Source organism: Daucus carota, chromosome 5 (assembly GCF_001625215.2).
Source record: "Daucus carota subsp. sativus chromosome 5, DH1 v3.0, whole genome shotgun sequence".
Lineage (NCBI taxonomy): Eukaryota > Viridiplantae > Streptophyta > Magnoliopsida > Apiales > Apiaceae > Daucus > Daucus carota.
This window is the reverse complement of record NC_030385.2, coordinates 10,322,312-10,348,016: the sequence shown is the minus strand read 5'-3', so window position 1 is coordinate 10,348,016 and position 25,705 is coordinate 10,322,312. Positions and strand designations below refer to the sequence as shown.

Below are 25,705 nucleotides of genomic sequence, written 5' to 3'. Positions count from 1 at the left end.
TAATAATTTTTTTAATTATTTGTAATTGCATAAATTTATATTTTTGACAAATATACATCTACATTTTTTATAAATTCAATCTTATACTCTAATTATAATTCGAATAGTACTTTACATAGAGAAGCATAATCCAAAGGAATCACCAAATTCAACTCACTTAACAATAATTGAAAGCTAAAAAAACCGGCAACAATTCAGTTTGACCTTAGTCCATGCCATCAAACTAATTGTATTTGGAGTCTTCGTAATTGAATTTACAATTCAAAAATTCAAGTGCCAAAGAAGATATTAACATATACACGAAAATGGATACTCAGTTGCTCACCCTGCGATGTCGAAACAAAGAATGAAATTCACTTCGTAGGCTACAGAGTATGCAAAGACAAGAAAGGATGGCACTGTGCAGTGTGCAGAGCTAACATGAAGCCTCAAATTTATATGAAAGGCGATCTAAGCTTTTCCTGAAGTAAAAAACAGCTACTTATTTATATTTTTCAAATAAGCTCTTAATATATGAGATACAAAAACCTTGTTAGCAATGCTCTTTCAGAGCTCTTGATAAAGAAAAAATTGTGGCCACAAGTGCTCTGGTCTCTGTAAATGCCTGAACTACAAAAAGATCATAGTTCAGAAGCAATGCTACAACTGTATGAAATCTGTAGAACAACAGAGACAAGAATGTATACAGCAGCAGCAAAACGAGTCCGGCAGGCAGCAGGGGTAGCTGAGAACAGTTCAGGAGGGATAGCAGGTATGTACATGGATATTGGAATGAGGAGACCATCTCAGAGAATGGTTGGCCTTTACAGGCCAACTTTAGCACTATAGCTTATCAGTCGAAAAGTTTGGATATGTTTGAGCATGTTTGTCTCATGTAGAATTTTCTTATGTTTTCAAATTCCGCCCGAGGTGACACATCTGGTTATTCTTCCACTTATGGTCGTAGATAATTTAGTACGGTAGTGCTGATGACGTACAGTTCTGATGGTCCAAACTCATCTTCGTCTACCAATTCTTCCATACTTGAAATCAGCATCACAGACAGTATCAAGGGCTAGAATTATTCAAAACCAGGAGTTGTGTGGATAGATTTATTTGTCTGATGTTCTTTGTGTCCAGTTGTACCTTTAAATCTGTGTTGTGGACAGGATAAAATGCAATAAAATTCCGTGGCTGGAAAAATGTAAATGTTGTATTAATTTTTTGACAGCATAAAGACACCCGGATGTGAAATGTTCATTAGCTTTGATACCTTCTTTGCTAAAGATAGGTTACCATTACAGGAACACATTGCATCTCTACAGTAAGAATTGGCTCCACGACATCCACCATTAATGTTTCAACTTCCCGAATTATAATGCGAATACTCCTTTCGTATCGGTTTGCAAGAAGCTCTAGCACGGTTTCAACTTGGTAGATATAACATAATCGGAGGACAAGTCCATTTTACAATGTAGCATATTTGTAAGGACAACAAAGTTCTCTTCAATATTTTCATGTTATTTTTTAAAATTCTCTAAGGAGATTAGAGGAACAACGCAAAAAAGATGATCTCGCAGACATATTACCTCAAGGCTTTCTCCAATATTAACAGAATTAATGGTAGTCACCAAGAACTCTTCAAGGACACTATTTGTAATATATATTTCAGAGCTTATACCTGTAACAAACCATCGCTCCCTGGTACAGTTGGAACACCATCATTCTTCATTGTGTCCCTGGCAGTTAATTTGTCACCATGACTCATGCTATCAAGCTGCAAAAACCCAGATTCATTTCCTCACGAGGCAAATTCGATCTTAAACTTAGCAAAAAATTCAATCATAAACATGGAAAGAAAATCAAGTGTACTTTTAGAATCGTTGATCGGAGATTGCCCTGGTAAAGTGTAACAGGAAATGCTAGCCTGCAAAGTTAAAAAATAATAATATACCTTAAATAACATTCCAGTAGAATCAGTCTGTTCAGCAAACTTAGTATGTCCAGTAAAAGCATTTGAAAGAAGGCAGCAGAAATCCAGGAATACATAATGATCCCATATACTAACTGGCGAGGCAGCAACAGTGCAACAGAGCATGTAGAGTTGTGGTCAGGAGTCATATATCATGTAAAGTCATGGTCCTCATGGGACAAGATAGGCTTATGACATTAAAACATGTCAGAAATTTGAGATTAAACATTTTGCTCTTATGTAGTGCACAAAGCAATAAAAGAGGCTATGGCAAAAAAAAATGAAATTTTGAACACACGCATAAACTGAAACAATCTTCTTAAACACATATTCACGCATGAAAAACAAAATACTTACTGTTGTAGTTTAGTCAACTCAGAAGCACATTATAATAAAAATAATAGATAGCAGGCAGAATTCCATTGTCTAATTGGGGACCTTGTAATAGATTTGGATTCTATCCTACAAACAGATCAAGATAATAAATTCAAGATAGATAATAGCAAATGAGTCTTAGATTTATTTGTGACATTTGAGGAGCCGTATGAGATGACAATCTCATGTGAGATTCTGTAAGAGCGTTGTGAACAATAATGTTATCGTCGACTATGATTATCTAGCTCTGTTTGTTTGTTCCTCCAGAAAAGTAACTTAAACGTTGGTAATTACCTTTAAGTCTACTATGTATAATTGTCTATGTAAATAAGTATAGGTGACTTGTAAGTTTAATTCTGGAAAGAACAAATGTAAACTTATTACAGTTACTTATTTTGATTGTTGCAATTCACTTTCTAAAAGTTAATACTATCACTTTCAACGGCTACTTCTAGTGTTTTATTGTTATTTTGTCAATTTTTATACATTTAAGTTATATATTACTAATAAAATCATCCTACCCATAAATGTTTCTATTCCACTGGGCAAATTCTTTTTGGACGCACTTAAGTAGCATTATCTACTTCAAGTTCAGCCAAGTCATCATCTGAAGCATCAGCATGTGTCGATCTTCCCCTTATCACTTCATCTTCTTCATCCTCAACATATGCTTTATATGTTAATTGAAGTAGAAGTTCCCCCGCTGATCCCTTCCCGAACGGTCCCCGGCCTCCTTGCAAGGTCACAATCCTATCTGCTGGAACAGTATCTTTAAGAGATCCTAGATCAACCTGAGAAAGGTATATTATGGAGACTACTGTACCAGTGTGGCAAGAACCATTAGTAATGAACACTACAACTTTTAAATGAGAGTTAGGATGCAGCGAATTCAAGATCAATGTCATTATTGTAGCTACTAATCTATTTGATACATTAAACATAAAAAAGGAAATCCCTTTAGTGCTGTAGATGCATAATTGTTCAAAGCAATCAATGGCAAGCAACAATAAGTAATTTTTTTTTTTTTGCCAATGGTAGTTGGGATTAAAATCCTTTGTTAAAATTCAAGCTCCAAACTGTATCTCCAATCAAGTCAAGTTAATTCAAATTTTTAACTTTGTTTATTTTTATATTTACTTTTGCTAAAGAAAGCAATTTAGCTCCACTGTTAGTCCAAGAGTGAGTGAGCCACATAAGACTCTGTATATAAATATATATTCATTCATTTTAGTCAACCAAAATGTTTGGCAAAAACCCATCTTAACATTTCTGCCAGAATTAAGCAAGAGGACTTTCTGCTCACTTTATGGTTTCCACATGATAAATTTGAACATCTACCGTTCTCCTGGGTTCTGAATTGTATAAAAAATGTTTCTCATTTCATCTTATAATTACAAATGTCAAGACTATTAAATTAATTTTTAAGGTTTAAATATATTAAACTATTTTAAGGTCACTAAATTACAGATCAAGCTGTTTCAAGAAACCATCTGCTTCACATGTCCAAAAGTAGAAGTTTAGCTCCCGGGTTCCTATACTCAAATCTGCAAAGCTAAGGGAGTCATTCACTTGTCTATACATCTTTTCTTTTCTAGGGTTTGTAACCAGCAAGAAATGTCCTGCTCAAGTATGGTTTTGTTAGATGTAAGACTAAAACTGAAACTTGAAGATTAAATCTGTGCAAGTTTAACAATGCATGAAGGCTAAATGACAAGAAACGTCACCTGATTCCAGATTGGCTCACCAGGAGAACCAATGACAGTTGTCTGGCTGTTCTTTTTACTAAGTATGACTTGATCTCCCAGTTTTAGAATAACATACGAGTCTGTCTTTCCTGAAAGATAGTAAATATAAATATTAATATAATCATAAAAGCAGGACACAAGAGTCATCCTAAGTGTCTATAAGTGCCAGATATCTGATCAGCCTTTGCAGTGATGACGTAATGGACATCGTTATCTCAATGTTTCATTACCCACAGTATCTAGATTAAGCTGAATTTATCCTGGGATTTTCGGTAAGTGTAGCATACAGAAATTCATTCAGCTCGCACATAAGAAGAGGAAGTCGTCTTAACTTTTAATTGTAAAAAAAAGTTGAAATTGAGAAACAACTGGTACCAGGAGAAACATAAAAGAGCTTTCTCGCATCTACAAGGGTAACCGATAATTCCCCCGCATAGTCCTTGTTGCCTTCTTGTACTTCTCCAGACCTAAAATCAGTAGGAAGGAGACCAACTGCTTTTCCCTTCTGGAAATCCAAAACAATCTTCTTTGGACGAACAAATAATCGTGGTAAATCCTCAGTCAAAAGCTTCGTCAAAAACCTATAGGCACCAGTCGACACACATTTAAAACAATATTATCAAGTGATTGTAATTAACATTCACTTGAACACACAGTAAAATTGACAAAAGGAAACACCTATGGAATATCATAATAAACTATAATGCCGTAATGATTGTAATCAGATGAGGAAGTGAAAGTAGTAAAGAAACTGATCTAAAATTAAATAATTAGAAAGAACATAAGTATGTCAATTTTTCACTTAGACATGTGATCCCTATATTTATCTACTGTGGACATGAATTTGAGTAATGTAGACATCTGCCATGCCAACAAGTTTATCAAAATTTGCTAACTAAAAATAATGTAGAGGACAATACAATCAAGAACATATTTATGACAAACAATATTTATGAATTATAGCCAAATAGTACTAATGTAATATCTTCGGTCATATGAGACTTCTCATTTAAGGTGTGTTGGTTAAAGCTTAAACCTCCCAACCAGTGCTTAAATGGCAGTATGGCGCTAGGTACTTCTACTCACAAAGAGACACTTGTCTAAAAGATTTGAGAATATTCACACATCCCATTACTTTCATCTAGAAGAAAAATTTTAGAGAGTAAAAATGTTTTATGATTCACAATGCTTAATAAAATTAGAAAAAGTGCATCAATTAATATTCCATGGGCAGAAACTAATAAGTTCTAGAGAGGAAATAATCGAAGAGTTCAAAAGATATTCCAGTTACATCGACAGAATTGGAATTGCTGGTGTACATGCAAGAAAGAAGGGAGTATTAGTAATCAAATCAAGGATTCACAATTTATCACGAAAAAGAACACTACTGGACATCAGTACTCTGTAGATACCACTTTCACTTTAAAAAGATAAAGTGTACAATTAGCACAATTACATACATACATATTACCGGACCTATTACACAGTAGACTGCAGGGCAAGCCTCACAGTTACCAAACACAGCCAGTTGAAGCCTTCCAGATTAATACACTTATTCATGCATTTAGCTTATTCTAATCACTCCGTAAGCTAGACTAAATTCCACAAGTTTTATATATTAGATTTAAATTTGAGGCAAGATAGGACAAGTAAGTTGAGCATCACTAAAGAGTAATACATTATTCTTTTTCACGGGAGTTTGATGGCATGTGTTCTTCCTAAGCGAACATTAATTATTACTTATATATCTTCCGCTTCATAAAATGATTCTCAGGAATGTTTATGTTAAAATTAGATTATTCAGACATTTTTAAGCATAGGGAGCACAGGCATTATACAACAATATTATTATAGCTTTAACAAAAACTTTTGCCTACCTGTCATCTAAACTTCGCTCCACGCCAAACTGGAAAATTGAAATCCTTCACGCTGCAAGTTCAATCCTTTCACCTCTCCGTGCTTTCTCATACATCTTCTCCCCCTCCAACCTATGACAAGATGCAAAATTTAGCAAAGATGTTTGCTAATGATGTCTGCAACGCCTCTTCTTACAATCCCACAAATCAAAAGTTATGAGCTATTGTGCTAAACTGATTAATACTCAGATACAACTGTGCTTCTCACATGCATACACAAAGATTCTTCCTCCGACAATATATAACCAGACAGATGTTCACCAATCATATACACGAAATGAAATTAATATATAAAACAAAAAGGAAAGGAGAATACAAGGATATTCAATACAGAATTCCATGTGCAGGGGTACAAAAACAAAAACATTTAATGGCCAAAAGTGCAGAGGTACAACTTAAACTTCAAATTGTACCATTATACCTTTAAGTGCAAAATGCTATAACAGGTATTTTTATAACATCTCTTATCTCAGGCATGGAAAATTTATACCTGTCTAATATAATAATATGACATGATCAAAAGCATGACCACCCACATACTCTCTACAACACTATATCAGCAAACTACATTGAGACACACGAAAAGTGCACTTGCAAATTAGTTACATCTAGCCAGCCACTGTAATTAGTATATTTAGCTTTGTAAATGAAAGAAAATCCTGAAGTCTGAAACCACAAACCTGCACAAGCATTTTAGATATTAATAAACATTCTTATCCAAAAATCATTATTTGCAGAACCTTTCAATGCAGTCGCAATTACATCTTCATAAGTCCCATCCGCAAAAAGTAAAAAAACTAAGTACTACAAACATAGTGGGAAACCAGATTGCTAAAAAATAAAAATACACATTTGCCATACCACAAAGTTCAGGCTCAGGTGAACACCCTCTTGATTCTTCTCTCTCTTCCCGTCCCGTGATCAAATGATCGAAACCCTAAATCACCATCTCACTTTGAACCTTGTATCCTTCGATATCCATATGTTTTGGACTGATCAACTCGGCAGCATTGGCGGAGCCAGGATCAAATGTATAAAGGGACACCATAACCCTAATCACATAGTTTAGCTGGGGCCACCTGTTAATAATACATGTGAGACCAAAAAAATATAGTTGTTTTTTTGAAAGTTGGAGGGGCACGAGCCCCCAGGTGCCCTAATGTGGCACCGCCACTGCTCGGCAGTGTGAACCTCCCTTTGGTATTGTCACTGGAATTATCGGATACATCACCCATCGACACTGAGGGAGAGACTACGCTCCCAAACATATAAAACACAAAGAAACTGGGCAATACATAACAGAACACATAATTCACAATCTACCTAACAACAAATATAACAAATGAAATTAGAATTAAAATGAGAGAACAGAATTTGTAATGACGGAAACTCGTCAGCGCCAAATATACATTCTGTAATCTGTTAGAAGTCAAATTCTCTGGAAGGAAACATAATTGAAATTTAACGGGCACAAAAATTAATCTGTCACACTAATGAGTCTGTCTCTATTTATAATGTGACTGTCTCTTTTATATTATCCAGAACAGTTAATAGCAGATAAATCAGAGTAAATAAATGACAGATAAGTATGCAAGAACAACACCAAAAATTTTCACTTGGTTCGGCCCCTATCGTTCTATGGCCTACATCCAAGTCCCCGTACCAACTAGTACACGGATTATATTATTAAAAATAATATAAAGCTTACAGTTTGGCAATTACAAATTACAAAGCTGCCGGAAGAACCCTTCCCTTGACACCACTGTCACCTAGCACCTGCTATCCAGCCCACCGGCTAACTTGGCTTTAATTTGTAATCCTATCTAATTTCCACAACCTGGCACAAGTGAATAGAAATAGATTTAAGTACAATTCAGATTGTATATCTTCTAAACTGATTGAAATAATCGAATGAATGCTCTGTGATAGAAGATGATTGAAAGCTTCAGTGTTCGAGTTGAAATCCCAGCTGAAAATATATAGCCTGTAAATATATAGCTGTTGGAGAGTTTGAATTATAGCTGTTAGAAATAAACTAACCAAGCTAATAATTAGAACAACGTAACAGATTTAAGAATATAGAATCTAGAGAACAAATCTGTTACAAAATGACTGTTGAACAAATTAAACTGTTAGAGGATAAACATTAGAATTTAACAGTTTAAATATGAAACTAGTTGGATAAACACGAGACGATAAGATAAGATAAGATAATTCTGGTTTATCCACATATGAGTTTGTTGAACCAGTAAGTCCTGAAAGATAGGTAAACACAATGCACCAGACTTAGTCAAATATACTATCTGATATTCAAAGTTATCATCACTAAAAACTAAGGGCTAACAATCTCCCCCTTTTTTATGATGATGAACAACTTTGAATAGTTGTACTTTGCTCCCCCTGTCAAACTCACTTGTTATAGGATGTGCATAAAACTGTAACACCTATAAAACTGTAACATCTAGCCGCAAGCAAAATAATATCAAAGCAGAAATATCAATGCAGAAATCAACAAATTAAAACATGCATGCCATAGATTCATAAAACCACAAACCATAATATCCAAATCACCACACATAATTAGTCTATGCCATAAACAAGGCATCCACAAACACCAGCAAAATTACTTAGTCTTAAACACAAACTAAAGCACAAACTCAGTCTGAAAACCACACACACACACTGCATAAATTAAATAAATATTCAAAGTCCCCAATGTTTTCTCCCCCTTTCAGCATCATAAAACGTTAATCATCCAGATTAACAGTCTCCACAGCCTTGCCCTTGGGCTTCTTTCGAGAACTGGAAGGAGTAGTCTGTGGATAATTCGGTTCCTGACCATATTCGGTGAACGTCTTCTCGTAGAAATCTGCAGAAGGGGCTTTACCATCACGGGTAGACATCCAATCCAAAATCTTCGCGCGGTATTCTTCATGAGACAGACCGAAAATAGCAGCATGAGGAATGGCTGGTAAAGGTAGAGGAGGAATAATCTTTGAGAGTGTGCAATCGCCCATCCAATCCTTCTTCTTAAACCATTGGGCACTGTCCCGAATTGTAAGAGCCGAGACCTGCTGAGCAATAAACTTTGTTTCTGAACCGAGCATAAAAAATAACTTGACAAACTCTTTTTCCCAAGCTTTTGCAGAGGTCAGCAAATTCTCCTACAATGAACCAAACTCGAAATCCACATGCTTACCAAACTTCTGGACAAGAGTCTTCAGATACAAAAGCTTGTCATCAATAGAAGCAGCCGACAGAGTCACAGAGTTACCAAAAGCATCTATTTTTGAATTCAAAGAAGCTAGAGCCTGAGAGTTGGCCTCAACTTTGGCAAGTAATGAACCAAGCAGATCATAAACATTAGAAGGCAAAGGGGAGGGTTTAGTGTGTGAAGGACCAGCGTCCGAAGCAAATTTGGAGGGCAAATCAAACACTAACACATCATCATTTGAAACAGATAAATGATTAACAGCTAGCACACGGGAGTCAAACATATCAGCCAGCGCAACTGACTCATCAGAAACAGAGATAATCTCAAAATACTGAAATATCTTAGTCAACAAAGCAGGATAGGGAAAGTGCATAGAATCATGAGAAACGCAGTGATGCATGTGCTTAAGAATGAGCAAAGACATGTTAAAGGGGCGATGTGAGTTCAACAGAGACAAAAGAGCGATATCCTGAAATGTGACCCTATCACGACCACTTTTATGAGGCAAGATATTTGTATGAATAAACTTGAATAGAAGCAAGGAAATAGGAGTACGAGCCGAATCAGAAATGGCAAAGTGAGGACTTACTATCAACTCAACCTGAGCAGTAAACGGTAGCAGATCATCTTCAACAAACGGTTGGTGAGTAGTAAAGGGACAAACACCTTTTCCAGAGAGACCAAAAATGAGTCCGACCAAATCGGATTTGAGCGGCATGGGGACACCCTTCACAGTGGTGGAGTACATAGTGTCCGTGAGTTGCTTGAAGTTGCTGCAGAATTCCCGAACCAAGGCTGGGTAGAAGACCTTCAGAGGATCAAGTAGAGCCGAACTGTTGATATCTTCAAACATCTGAGACAGACCAATGCGAGAAAAGAGATCGGAGTCAACGAGTCGTTCGCGAAGAAGTGACTTAGACATCAGGGACGAAGCAGAGGGCTTGTCAAAACCGGGGAATGCGAGACCGGAGAATGATAGAGGGGTGGAGTCTGCGAGGCTTCATTAGATGCGGAACTAGAAGAGATTTCACGGCGGCGACGTTTGGGCTTTTCGGATGATGGAGGGTTTTTCGATGCACGCTTGCCAGAGGAACGGAGGTTAGCCATGGTAGAGAGAAAGAGGGTTTAGAAATGCGTGAGAAGATGTAAAGTGAAGTAAGAGAGAAAATAAAAGAAGGAAGTAATTATATAGGAGAGTGGAGAAGTGAAAAGACGTGAGAGAGAGAGACGTGAGAAGACGTGAAGAGAGATAGCGCATTTCTCGAGATAAATTGAAATTTGAAAGCAAACTCAACAAAGAGATACATATTGACGGTTGTTGAAGTTCCTTGACCAAAACAAACCAATTATCATAACAGTAATTAACCAAGTACAACTAATAAAACAAATCAGCCCGTAAAAATCGAAGATATACAATACGTTATCACAACATTGCAATAGATAATCTAATTTAAATTGAGCACATACCGAGTTCCATACGGAGCCTGCAAAATCTATCTTCAGCTAATGGTTTAGTAAATATATCAGCCCGCTGATTATCAGTGGGAATAAAAATAAGCTCAATATTACCTTTAGCAACATGATCCCGAAGAAAATGGTGGCGCACATCAATATGTTTTGTGCGAGAATGCATTACTGGATTTTTAGAAATATTAATCGCATAAGTATTATCACAATAAATAGGAATATTAGAAAATTTAATACCAAAATCTTCAAAGGTTTATTGCATCCACAAAATTTGGGCACAACAACTACCTGCAGCGACATATTCACCTTCGGTTGTGGAGAGAGCAACAGATGTTTGCTTTTTGCTATGCCATGCAACTAAGCAATCACCTAAAAATTCACAAGCTCCACTTGTACTTTTTCTATCAGTCTGTGAGCCTGCATAATCTGCATCTAAAAACCCGATTAAATCGAAAGACGGGGAATTAGGATAGAATAATCCCAAGTCGTTAGTTCCCTTTAAATATTTAAATATTCGTTTAACAGCATTTAAATGGGATTCCTTGGGCATGGCCTGAAAACGAGCACACATACATACACTAAACATGATATCAGGACGAGAGGCAGTAAGATATAACAAGGAACCAATCATACCTCGATATTTTGTAATATCAACTGACTTACCACCCTCATCTTTAGTGAGTTTTGTGGTGACACTCATTGGTGTAGCTTTAGGAGTGACATTTTTCAGATCAAATCTTTTAAGCAAATCCCTAATATATTTACTTTGATGAATAAAAATACCTGCAGCAGATTGGTTAATTTGCAAGCCAAGAAAATATTGTAATTCACCCATCAAACTCATATCAAATTCCTGGTGCATATATACAATCAGAAAACCACTTGCATAGGGATTCATTAGATGAGCCAAAAACAATATCATCAACGTACACTTGAACCAATAAAAAATCATTCTTTTTGTGAAAGATAAATAGAGTAGGATCGAGTGTACCACGAATGAAGCCAGAATCCACAAGAAAAGTGCTGAGTCGCTCATACCAGCATCGAGGAGATTGTCTAAGACCATAGACAGATTTCTTGAGTCTATAAACATAGTCAGGATGCTTTTCGTGAACAAAGCTAGGAGGTTGCTTTAAGTATACTTCTTCATGCAAATAGCCATTGAGAAATGCGCTTTTAACGTCCATTTGATATAGTTTGAAGTTTTTGTGAGCTGCAAACACCATAAGAATACGAATAGCTTCGAGACGAGCTATAGGAGCGTATGTTTCATCGTAGTCGATACCTTCCTGTTGATTGTATCCCTGAGCTACAAGACGAGCTTTGTTTCGAACAATGTTGCCATCTTCATCTTTTTTATTTTTGAAAACCCAACGAGTACCAATGATTTTAGCACTTGGCGGAGGAGGAACGAGCTCCCAAACATCACCGCCTTCGAACTGATTCAATTCCTCTTGCATTGCCATTGACCACTGTTCATTTTCAACAGCTTCCTGGGCATTTTTAGGTTCGAACTCAGCAACAAAAGCATAGAAAGCACATAGATTTCGTACTTGACTACGTGTAGTGATGCCCCAATCAATTTCAGAGAGAAGATTATCCGGTGGATGATTCTTGACCGTTCTAGATGACTTGGGCAGGAGTATAGAACTCATTTCTTCTTCATTTGAGTTATCAGCTTGATATGGAACGGGATGGATTTCTTTAGATTGTGGTACTGGAGTAGATGGCTGAGGAGATCCAGAAGATTCTGAAGATTCAGGAGTAGAATTCTGTTCTGGAGTGGCCTGACTTGAATGAGGCAGTGGACTTGCTAGATGAAACGCCCCTTTTTCCGAATGAGACTGACCCATTTGAGACTGGGGTGAAGAATCTGCAAAAACTTCCTCATCTCTATCCAGATCAATGTCAGACTCATTGAATGTAATATTAATGGATTCTGTTAGGTCCAAAGTATCGTAGAAGGGGTGGTTGAATACGATACTCACTACAATTTAAAATTCTTTCGAATCTTGCGGATAAACAAATTGCAGTTCTGTAATGGGTTTCGTGTTCCGGATATTTATTGGGTCGGTTTCTGAGGATATGAAAATATTAAACCAACACACAATATTTTCCAAGGTATATCTGTATATTGATAAATACCTCGAAGGGTGCTATAAATCCAAACCCGAAGGTTGGCTACAATGGTTATTACTACTTACACTCACAAACCCTAGCTTCTAAATATATATATAATACAAAACTAAGCTAGAGTTTATTTGTGTGTAGTAGTGTGCAAGGCACAAAGCCATTCCACCATAAAGGTGGTGGAGAGTGTGTGAATTATGAACCCACATCTCAAGTATTTATAGACTTCTCATTAACTAACCCTAGTTAACTTCATGAATTGGCGCCACTGAGTTCACTGATGTTGAACTTGCGCTAGGTCTTCTTCTCTGTGCATATGACTTAGAATAATCTAAGTAGTAAATCAAAGTTGCGCCTTTGGGAGGTTGCGCCAAGATCTCACAGTGGGGGGACTTAGACATTTCTTCAAAAACACAAAGTTGCGCCAAGTATAGTTAGGGTCAGAGGCGCAACAATTGACCAGAATTGGTCAAAGGTTGCGCTTGACCTAAACTTGCGCTTGGCAAGAGAGGTGCAACCTGGGACTTAGAAATAAATGCAAGAGCTTCAAACTTGCGCCTGTACAGTGAGAGGCTCCACTGATATCTCTCTTCTGACCCATGCTTTGACTTAAACTTGCGCCAAGGTGTTGTCCCTGTACTTCACCTTTCTCTCTCTTCAAACCTGTGCCTCATACTTTCCTGTGCTCCACTGTAGGGTTTGAGTTAGTTTATTTTTCATAACTTGCGCCTATACAGTAAGAGGCTCCACTGATATCTCTCCTCAGACTTCATCTAGGTCAAACCTTGCGCCATGCTTCCAGTGTGTTCACAGTATAAATGACTTAGACACATGCAAACCCTAGGGTGCCCTAGACACCTGACATCATCACATGCATGCATAATATATATAATATAATATATTATGTTGTTATTATATTAATAAATAAAAGTATATATAAATATATACACACATATTTATTTTATTTATATGAACATATAATAATATATGTACATATATTTAAATATATTCTCATATATTTAAATATATATAATATATAATTATATGTAAATACAAATGTAAATATATATAAATATATATAGATAGATATATATTGTTATTTATAAATATCAATATAAACATAAATATATAAAGAAAAGTATATATAAATATATACATATATATAATATTTATATAAACATATAGTAACATATATATACACATATATTTAAATATATTCTCATATATTTAAATATATATAATATACATATAACTATGTGTAAATATAGATATAAATATATATATAAAGATATATATAACTCTCTCTAAATATACATATATTTATGCACATAATATAATATATATATACACTTAATTATATAATTGCTTATGTAAAATATAAATACATATATTATATACATATATATTTATTTAAATATATATACATATAAATATACATATACATATGTTTAAAAACATATATACATATATAGTATGTATACTATATTTAATTAAATATACATATATACAAATATATAAATATATTTATACATATATAACTTATATAAGTGCACACATATAAAAATGTCACTTACTGATATGGCTTTTTGTGGAAGTTTGTGGAAGCTTGACATATGGCATTTGAGTAGTAAGCTTTGGCATAGCTTGCAGAGGCTGGACTTGGCTTGGCTTTGGAACAAATGATTTGATATGACTGGATCAATTCTTCGATCGATAAATACTTTGCAAAGCTCCGTACGTGCTGACGCTTAGTGCACTGGTCTGGTTCACAAGCGACTAACACTGAAGTTAAACATTGTACCTTCTTTGTCAGCAAACATTGATCAGTCGGTTCCGGGTTAGTTTATGCTTCAATTTGTTGATTATAAACAACCAACCAAGATATATGGAAATATCTTGCTTCAGGGGTTGCACTGAAATCTTTCGAGTACTTGGACAACATCTTCATTGCTTCCACAATCTTGAATACTTCAATCTTTATTCTTCACTGAGGCATGAACATATTAATGAACTTCTTTCAGTGAACTTATTCCTTCAAGAATGTAGTCTTCTTCAACCTTTGTCTTCGTATCTTCCGATTCCGGTGCAGGCGTAGTGTTATTTACTTGTCCTGTTCTATTGTTGAGTTATCATCCCTATGTAACAGATAGGGTTGTCTTTACATTTAGACTTACAGATTCCTCTACTTTATTTTTATCAGGATTATAAAATCGATATGCCTTACTTGTAGTAGAGTATCCCAGAAATATACCTTCAAAAGCACGGGGATCAAACTTGCCACGGTTTGGCATAGAATCTAGCATAAAACATTTAGATCCAAACACTCAAAAATAGCTAATGTTAGGAGTCTTATTCTTCAATAATTCATAAGGAGTTTTCAGTGAAATAGGATGAATAAGAACTCTATTAAGGACATAACAAGAAGTATTTACCGCTTCTGCCCAAAATTTCCAGGGCAACTTACTTTCATGAAGTAGAGTACGAGCTGTTTCCTGGAGAGTGCAATTCTTACGTTCCACTACACCGTTCTGTTGTGGAGTACGTGGAGCTGAAAATTCATGAGAAATGCCTCTGGATTTGCAGTAAGTGATAAAGTCTTTCTCAAATTCGCCTCCAAGATCGCTCCTGATTGTCCTGAGCTTCTTGGAATACTTGGTTTCAAGGTAGAAATTAAATCTTGAAATTCATTAAACGCTTCATCTTTTGATCGAAGAAATAATACCCAAGTAAAACGAGAGAAATCATCGACTATAACAAAAGCATATTTCTTACCTCCAAGACTTACATACCTTTCTGGACCAAATAAATCAAGATGGAGTAATTGCAATGGATCTGTAGAAGACACTTGATTTTTGGCCTTGAATGAAGTTCGAACTTGCTTACCAAATTGACATGGAGTGCATGGTTCAATCTTCTTATACTTCAGCTTATAGGTAGACCTCGTACTAGATTCTTGGAAGATATTTTCTTCAATAAATCCATGCGCACATGACCGAGTCTCCTGTGCCATAGATGTTGTTGATCCTGGATAGTTGCTAGGCATATTTCTTCCTGTTGCTCATCAAAATCCAAAAAAAAAATATTTCCTTTTCTTTTGGCTACTAAAGGAGCCTCATTAGAATCAGAACTAATAAAACACATATCTTTAGCAAATTTGACACTATGTCCTGCATCAGTTACTTGACTCACACTAATAAGATTATATTTTAAACCATCAACTAAACAAACATTATTTATGGAGAATTTTTCGTTACCTATGGTACCTTTACCAATAATCCTTACTGTGTTGGAATCACCAAGAGTAACCAATCCTCCTTCCTTAGCCACTAAAGACAGAAACTTTGATTTGTCTCCTGTCATATGGCGAGAACAACCACTGTCTATGATCCATTTATTTCGCGGCATATTGGCTTTCAAACACACCTGCATACAAATATATATTTATATCTTAGGTACCCATCTCATCTTGGGTCCTGCAGTGTTAGTATCAACAATTTTATATAAATGCCTTTCAGATTTCTTAATCCACATTTCAACAATATTAGGAGAAGCACGAACAAAATGGTTAGTAAAGTGATTCTTAAGAGCACAGAGAATTGATTTTGATGAAGGATGGCCCTTTCTACTGCAATCTGTGCATCTTTCATACGACATGTTGTACTTCATCTTTGACCTTTGGTTCCCCCTTCCAAAAGCATTCTTGTTAATCAATTTAAAGCCCAGACCTTCCTTTTCAAGAGAGGATTTTTGATCAGCTAATAGAGCATCTAAAGTACCTTCTCCGTGAACAAATTTTGCTAAGTCCCTCTTTAGTAGATCAATTTTCTTTTGTAGCTCATCAAATTTTTGTTGAGTGATACCCTTTATTTTTTCTAATTCTCGAACAGTATTGGTTTCCTCCCGTAGGGCTGAAAGATCTGCATCCTTCCTTTCAATTTCACTTTTTAACGAAGTATTCTCCTCAGATAATTTTGCTAGCTTTTCCGAGAGAATCTTGTTTTCAATTGCCTGAGTTTCCTCTTTGAGTTTATCATCAATCTCACTTAGCACTTCATTTAGAGCCCGCTTTAGATATGCATTCTTGTCACGTAGCTTCCTGTTCTTTACCTGAAGAGCTAATAGATCTCTTGGAATTTCTGAATTAGAAGGAATAGTAACAGAATGTACCTCTTCATCATCGCTGGAGACTTCCTCAATGCCTGCCAAGCAAAGTTGTGCTAGCTCATCATCAGTGTCCACCTCGACGTCAGATTCATCATCACTCCAAGTAAGTAAGGCTTTGCTCTTTTTCTTTTCCTTCGAACCAGATGCTTTCTTAGCCTTCCATTTGAAACAATCCTTTTTAAAATGACCCTTTTTGCCGCATTCAAAACACGCATCATCAGTTGAATTGTTCTTGGTTTCCTTCTTTGGTGAATTGAATTTCGATGAATTGAACTGTTTCTGAGGTCGAGCAGCAGCTTTCTTCTTGGCCATGAATTTCTGAAATCGCTTTGTCAAAAGAGCAATTTCTTCATCTGAGTCATCAGTGGAGTCAATGTCAGCATTGAGAGCGAGAGTTTTCTTTATCGAGGCTTCTTCTTCCTCATCATACCTACGCAACTGATTCTCAAATTCTTCCAGTTCGCTGAAGAGAGTGAGAGTTTCCATCTCTGAAATCAATGCCGAGTCCTGAAGAGTAGTTACTTTTGGAGCAAATTTCTTAGGCAGAGATCTGTGAATTTTGCGGTTGCTTTCTGCCTGAGGAATATGTTTTTCCAGTAGAGCAATAAAATTCATGAGAATGAGAAATCGTCCTTGAGCTTCCTTGATGGATTCATCCTTTTCCAGCCTAAAACTTTCGTAGTCACTGAGTAGCAGATCTAGCTTAACTTCCCGAACCTTAGAAGTTCCTTCATGACTAACGACAATAGTGTCCCAGACTTGCTTTGCAGACGTGCATGCTGAGACCTTACGCAATTCAGTAGCACACAAACCATTCAGAAGAGAATTCATAGCTCGAGCATTATAGTTTAGAGAATTGACTTCATCAGTAGTGAGCTCTTTGACTGGATTAGGCTTGCCATCTCTCATAGGAATAGTGATACCATTCTCAATAGCATCCCACTCATAGGTGTCATTCTGGAGAAAAATCTTCATCATGAATTTCCAATCACTATAATTTTCAGTGCCGAGAAGGAGAGGTGGAACATTGTTAGAACGGTGTTCTTGCCAACTTGATTGTGCCATAGGATCTTGAAAAATAAACACGTAAAACAAGGTAAAATGCACCTGCTCTGATACCAAATGAAATTTAACCGGGCACAAAAATTAATCTGTCACACTAATGAGTCTGTCTCAATTGATAATGAGACTTTTTCTTTTATATTATGCAGAACAGTTAATAGCAGATAAATCAGAGTAAATAAATGACAGATGAGTATGCAAGAACAACACTAAGAATTATATTATTAAAAATAATATAAAGCTTACAGTTTGGCGATTACAAATTACAAAGCCTCCGGAAGAACCCTTCCCTTGACACCATTGTCACCTAGCACCTGCTATCCAGCCCACTGGCTAACTTGGCTTTAATTTGTAATCCTATCTAATTTCCACAACCCGGCACAAGTGAATAGAAATAGATTTAAGTACAACTCAGATTGTATATCTTCTAAACTGATTGAAATAATCGAATGAATGCTCTGTGATAGAAGATGATTGAAAGCTTCTGTGTTCGAGTTGAAATCCAAGCTGAAAATATATAGCCTGTAAAAATATAGCTGTTGGAGAGTTTAAATTATAACTGTTAGAAATAAACTAACCAAGCTAATAATTAGGACAATGTAACAGATATAAGAATATAGAATCTGGAGAACAAATCTGTTACAAAATGACTGTTGAACAAATTAAACTGTTAGAGGATAAACGTTAGAATTTAACAGTTTAAATATGAAACTAGTTGGATAAACACGAGACGATAAGATAAGATAATTCTGGTTTTATCCACATATGAGTTTGTTGAACACTACAAGAAAAACAGGGATATACAATGGTTTTTCACCGTTGTCTGTCATCTCGGGATCCCGTTGAATATTGAGGCGATATCTGATGTCAGACAACGGGAATCTAACTATTGTTGAACGATAACTACAACAACAGTTTTTTAACACTTGTTGAAGAGCTAGTGACACAATAGTTCTGAGAACTCAACCAAAGTTGTAAAGAATTACAAACAATAGTTTTACAAAAAAAAACCAATGTAAGAAAGCATACCACACAACGGTATTGGCAAATTAGAATCATTGTTGAAAATCATATGAAACAACAATTTTAGGATACAAACCTGTTGTGTGAAAGAATACATAACAATAGTTTATGAACATATCAATTTAAGCACCGTTTTAGGAAATAGTATATACAACAGTTTCTAGTTTTTGAATTGTTATCGTTCTTCATTTAGGACAATGGTTTTTTCATTTAGTTTTTACAAGTCATTGTCATATTTTCTTACACACAACACATTTAATCTCACATATAAAAACATCTAAAGTAAAAATATGCTCACAATATATTTGAAAAAATTTGGTCCAAAATCTTGGACAGTAAATGCAAAATATATATATAAAACTATGACACTAACAAGAGTCACACACCCTCTATAGATTTCTCTCCCTAAACTTAACAGGCATTAAACACCTGCCTTTTGATCATTCCCCGCAAAAGATCCCTCCTTAAAATCGACACTGATGGCGTCCTTGGGTAAGGGTTGTGAAGGGAAAATTGCACTGCATACAAGATGTTGAAAAACTGTCAGGATGCCACTCACGAGGTTCAGCTTCTGGTACCTTTTGGTAAGCAATCTAGTTGATTCCATTAGGCTCTAGGAGTGGCGGTGTGCTAAGTATGTAAATTGAAGACTGCAAGAAGGTATATCCATTCTTCTCAGACCGAAGAAACTACACATCTGAATTGGGTGATTGCTGATCCCTACAACTGATCATCTGTTTCAAATAATTTTTCCAACGATTCAACCGTACAGATGTTAATATCAACTTATTTTAGTCCTGTACAAAAATAATCAAAAAATAATAAATTTATCTTGTATTACTTTTTAATATATATCTAGTAAAAATACTAGTCCCCAAAACATGATTAACTGAAATATTGTTTGAAATAAATTTTTCAACGATCCAATCATATCGATGTTAATACCCACTTATTTTAGTAATGTAAAAAAATAATCAAAAAATAATAAATTTAGAAATTTATCTTGTACGAATTTTTAATAAAATGCTAGTAAAATTACTAGTCCGTAAAATAGGACTCGTGTCGGATTCGTTGAATTATTTTGATAAAAATCCGTTGTTCGATTAATGAACCTTCTAGAATAAGGTCTAAAGACAAAAGTTATTTTATTAATGATTGCTGTGTCCTCTTTCCGAAAGTTCTAGAACAAGGCTTTTAGACAACGGTTTTCTATGAGAAAATATTGTCTGAGAAAATCTGTGACAACATTTCTTTTGACAAAAACCATTGTGTAAGCGTATCAACGTTTTTTAATCTGACGACTGATTTTAAATCTCCTTTCAATCAATGGCTCTCATTGCGCCATCTCAGCAATCCAAGTGACAATCTTATGACTAATCATATGGTGCCACCTCATCATGTGTGTCCATTGAAATTCTAAAAGAGTTATTTCAGACAACGGTTTCATCCCGTTGTGTGATATTGTATAGGACAATACATTCAAAAAACCATTGTACAAACTTTCTAATTTGCACAACACAGTTTCAAAAAGGCTTGTCTAATTCATTAATTAGACAATTGTTTTGAAACAGTTGTAGTGATGTTTATTAGACAATGTTATTTTTTTAAATGAAATGTAACCGCTGTTTGAATTACACAACATTGCGTTAAAAACCATTGTCTTAACCATCTAGATTCACAACGGTTACTGGACCATTGTGTCAACAATGTCACACAACACTTTCAAAAATAAAGCTTGTCTGTCAAGTTTTGAAGATGACCACATAGACAATAGTTTGCGTAACCAATGTCTGTTCCGCTCTCAGACAACGGTATGTTAAGGAAAAATATTTCACCGTTGTATTTCGGATTGGCACAACGGAATTTTTCCAAACCGCTGTGTAATGTGTGTTGTCTGAGGCTGTTTTTCTTGTAGTGGAACCAGTAAGCCCTGAAAGATAGGTAAAGACAATGCATCAGACTTAGTCAAATATACTATCTGATATTCAAAGTTATCATCACTAAAAACTAAGGGCTAACAATAATATCAGGAAGTCTTTAAAATAAATGCAGTAGTATGAAAGGCAGAAAAATAAAAGAAATAAAAGACGCACAGCAGTGAAGCCGGTGGATGACTCTGAAGGTTTTTCATTTAGTCCATGTTATTAACTCTACGTGCATGCATGAACCAGCTTGGATTCCTTAAAACAAGGTAGGCTACACACGGCTTGAATAAATGAAAGGTTGAAAAATAAAGATAAGGAGAGCAGCTGCATAAATGTGTATCAATATATATCCTGAAATTATGGTGGGCTGTAGAAATATGAAGCAGGTGTATTAATTGTAAACATACGTAAGTAAATAGGTGTGCAGGTGTTAGACAGGCTATAAATACTTGTATTGCTTGCATGCATAGTAATAATATACAAGTTTGTAAAACACAGAAGTGAGGAGAAGAGCTGAAGCTCTTTGCATGCTGTAGCGTGAATTCTTTAAATTTACAAACTCTCCTGGTGCTTCATGAGTAGGTTGAATAAATGGCTGGTCATCCTCAAATTATGGTGGGCAACGTGCATGGTCCAGGATTCACACAGTGTTATGGCCAAATATCAACTCGGCGGATGATTGCATAGACCTCGCCTCAATTCACGGAAGGAGCCAATCTCTGAGATTGTCCTCGCCCATTATATGGGCCTCGCCATCTATGAAGCCCAGGAAGTAAGGACCCAGTAACATATGGACCCAGGTCGACGGGACAGTCCTCGCCCAGTTAGTGTCCTCGCCCAATATGGGCCCTCGTCCTAGGCATGTATCAGGCTACGCGGCCCATTGATTAGCGGCTCAAGGCTTCAAGAGGGTCCTCGCCCAGTGCTTACCTTCCTCGCCCAATACTGAAAAGGGCCGAATACGCCTGGCTCTCAGGCCTGGTTATTGTTGTTTTATCCAGGGCCCAGGCCCACCATCAGCCTCGCCCTATGAGAGGACGGAGGGTTGGCCCAAACAGCTGAGTCTGAGGAGGTCCACATGGGCTAGTGCTGGTTAGCCCACCTAGTTCCATGCTCCTCGGAGGAGGCTGGGCTCCAAAAGCCCATATCCGTCTGATCTAAGGCGGTGGCCCATAGCTGGAACCAAGGAATGAGAAACCTATTCTGATTAGGTTACTTGTTCCCCAAGAACTACGTCTGGCTTGATCCCTATAAATAGGGTACGTAGGCACATCGTTGGGGATAAGTCACAACCCTTGCAAGAACGAATACTCCTTCGCTCTTGTGAGAAAACCCTGATTCCCTGAACGATCTCAGCCAAACCCAAAATCACCACCCATACTCCGTCGTCCGCCGTCATCGTCCGCCACAAGTTCCAGCAACCCTCCCCGAATCTTGTTATCACCAGATTCCTCCGTTAACAATTGGCGCTAGAAGGAGGGGCTTTTGACATCTATTGGAGGAAGGATGTCTCAGGATATGAACAAAGACGCTACGGATCAGAACCAGAAGGCTCCGGTAGACCCAACTGTCATCGAGATTACTGATGCACCGGCACCACCACCGTCCGATAATCAACAATCCCTGCTCAACACTCCCTTGACGACAATTCAAGCACCCATCATGATGTCCAACACCCAGATTTTCGACACCTTCGCCGCCTTCACCAATACCATGAAAGCTGTCTCCACCCGCCTGGACTCCATGGAAGACGTGGTACGGTCGCTGTCGAAAAACACCGGGAGGCCACACGAGCAGAACCGTCGTCACCACACTGGAGGAGATGAGAGCAGGGTGAGGTCCCCCCATAAGACACATCGCCATGGGAAAGAACCCATAACAGAACCACCAGAATCAAACAAGAAGGCTGATGACAGGTTTCGTACTATAACTCCACGGAGCTTGCACTACGATACTCCCGGGACGCGACGTCCCCTTGAAGACCAAAGACAAGCAAAAATCGTGATCTCCCAATACATCGACAAATCCTTAACTGAAGAGCAACGACGGGAGGCCACTAGAAAGCACGAAGAAGAACTTGCCCGAGATATCCGCAGTATCAGGCAGCAACATCGACTCGCAACCGTCAAAAGTGAATTCAAAGGTCGTCCCCCACCATCAATCAAAGGCAATGAGAAAGTTCTTGAACCATCTTCGCAAGGGAGACGTTCTTCTGGGAACGAGAAAGCTAACGAGGAGAAACAACTGGTAGTATATGAAGGGAAGAGGAAGCCAGCCTATCCGGAAAAGACCTATGCAAGAAGTTCCTATAGAGAGAATCACCCTTCGTCACTTACCAGGCGTCAAGACTACCGACAGAACTCCTCTCAGGACCATCGCTTGGGCTATCACCGAAATTCGTCTCAGGACTACCACGAGAACTACCGACGTACCTCGCCTCATTACTATCGCCGCCCAAGAACACCTCCGATGTACCGTAGCTCAGCATCACAGTCTGACGGGCGCATAACACCCTCCAGTAGCCGAGGCCCAACTCCACAAGGAAACCTTCCTCCTCCTCCGCAAGGAAACCTTCCTCCTCCACATGGAAACCTTCCTCCTCCACAAGGAAACCTTCCACCTCCTCCGCAAGGAAACCTTCCTCCTCCACAAGGAAACCTTCCACCTCCTCCGCAAGGAAACCTTCCTCCTCCACAAGGCAACCCGGTAATGATTGCAGGACTAGATGGTGTATCTGTTGACGCCCTGAAAGGATTGTTGGTACAATTTGGTGTACAAGGTCACACGGTTCCAGAAGAAGCAGCCTCCCCCTTCTCCACCGCGGTACGACAATCCCCTCTACCGGCAACCTTCCGAGGCACAGGAGATCTAAGGTATAATGGAACAACGGATCCGGCAGAGTACATTGGACGCTTTACAACGGAGATGGAGTTACACCAGGTATCTGACCTGACCAAGTGTCGACTTTTAGCTTCAACTTTGAGGGGAAACGCCCACCAATGGTTTCAGAAGATCGGACCAGGTAGCATTGGGTCATGGGAGCAGATGCGTAGGATGTTCCTCACTCAGTTTCAATCATCAATCCACTATGCCCCACCTGTTACCACTTTAGCCAATATCAGACAGAAGGAAGGAGAGACTCTTCAAGCCTATTTCCGGAGGTTCAACGCTGAAGTCCCACAGGTGAGAGGAGCAACCGACGAGACCGTTAAGAATTTCTTGATAGCAGGAGTAAGAGTAGGCACGGACTTTTGGAAGGCGCTTCAGAGGAAAGAGCCACCTACACTAGCAGCTCTGTATCTCTTGGCAGAACCATATAAGAGGGAGGAAGAGGCTCTCGCAAGTATTACTAGACATGACGCCAGTTCATCAAGGACATCTAGGCAAAGGAAGAGAGATAGAACGCCTAGTCCTAGGAAGGAGAAGAAGAATACGGTTAATGCCTTGGATGTCAGACCTGTCTCGGAGGAACGGAACAGCCCACCGCGCCAATTTAGCCCCGTAAGGAGAAGGTCAGATATCGATCACTATACTGCTTTAGTTGCTTCCATTGAGCATATTTTCAAGGTGAACAAGAGATCAGGGATCTTTAAAAAACCAAATCCACTGACCTCTACTCAAGTAAAAGATAAGAAGAAGTTTTGTGCCTATCACGAATCACATGGTCATGATACCCACGAATGTCGCCAACTTAAGGAAGAGATTGAACAGTTGATCAGGAATGGTAAGCTGACGGATTGGGTTGTCAGAGAGGTAAGAAAGCATAAGGATACTCCCATCGTCACTTTAGTACCCGAAGCCGAGTCTGAAGCACCTGCATCTACTGAATCCCAAAGAACAGCCAGAGAAGGTAGCATTCATACGATTTTTGGAGGTCCACATGTGGGGGGGGACAGCAGGAATGCAATGGATAGGTACGCCAGAGAAGCTAAACAGCCCCCTCTCACTAATGTCTTTCGTCTTTCGGAAAGACCACCTAAGTTGTTCAAGGGAGAGGATACGCAGATCATATTCTCAGAGGAAGATGCTCGATGGGTCCATCACCCCCACGCTGATGCTCTGGTCGTAAATGTAAAGATCGGATCGAGGAACGTTCACAGGGTGTTTGTGGACAATGGCAGCTCTGTAAACCTATTGTACTACTCTACTTTTCAGAAGATGGGTTTACTAGACAAGGATATGACTCGAAAAACAACCTACCTATACGGTTTCACGGGAGATGCAATCAGAGTTAAAGGGACTATAAGGCTGCCGGTAACACTAGGAGAGGACCCGGTCTCCGCTACCCAAGTGGCTGAGTTTATGATCGTGGAAGCCCCAGCTTACTATAATGCTCTAATCGGGAGACCTATTTTGAAGGACATGAGAGTTGTAACCTCCATATATCATCTGTCTATGAAGTTCCCAACTCCCAGGGGGGTAGGTTGTATCAAAGGTTGTCAATATGACTCTAGGGATTGTTATAACCGTACCATAAAGACAGCCTCAAAGTTCAAAGCTGACATTGATCCGGACGAAGAGATGCTCGACTTCAAAGAAGAGAATGCGGAGGAGACAAAAAGATCCTTTAGACCACTCAGGTTCACCAAAGCCTCCACCAACATGATTTATACGGTACAGTTCCCCGAAGAAGAGAACCCACAGCAAATTGGATGGGAAGAAGAGAAGCAGAAGAGGTTAGAATGGAAAGAGACGATAACCGCATTCCCCAGCCAAACCATACTGCAGATCGA

The 25,705-nt window shown here is 37.9% G+C and overlaps 2 protein-coding genes across 6 annotated transcripts; both read right to left on the bottom strand.

Annotated features, from left to right (window-relative positions):
• Window positions 1-1,479: 1,479 nt before the first annotated feature.
• LOC108224139 (uncharacterized) lies at window positions 1,480-8,344 on the bottom strand. Of its 5 annotated transcripts, XR_010292350.1 has the most exons (8): window positions 6,849-8,344; window positions 5,949-6,059; window positions 5,363-5,381; window positions 4,447-4,652; window positions 4,051-4,160; window positions 2,848-3,117; window positions 1,852-1,906; window positions 1,480-1,756 (listed from the first exon to the last, which is right to left on the bottom strand). XR_010292350.1 is itself a non-coding variant. In XM_064094433.1 (7 exons), the coding sequence occupies exons 2-6, from the start codon at window positions 5,953-5,955 to the stop codon at window positions 2,893-2,895; spliced, it is 567 nt and encodes a 188-aa protein (XP_063950503.1). In that variant the 5' UTR covers window positions 5,956-6,059; window positions 6,849-8,344; the 3' UTR covers window positions 1,480-1,906; window positions 2,848-2,892. The 5 variants fall into 5 exon arrangements, 2 of the variants coding, with proteins under 2 accessions (XP_063950503.1, XP_063950502.1); XR_010292349.1 differs by having other exon boundaries at window positions 1,852-3,117; XR_010292351.1 differs by lacking the exon at window positions 1,852-1,906 and having other exon boundaries at window positions 1,934-3,117.
• Window positions 8,345-16,239: 7,895 nt separating this feature from the next.
• Window positions 16,240-18,027, bottom strand: LOC108221303 (uncharacterized). The gene has a single exon (XM_017395191.1). The coding sequence runs from the start codon at window positions 18,025-18,027 to the stop codon at window positions 16,240-16,242; it is 1,788 nt and encodes a 595-aa protein (XP_017250680.1).
• Window positions 18,028-25,705: the final 7,678 nt, after the last annotated feature.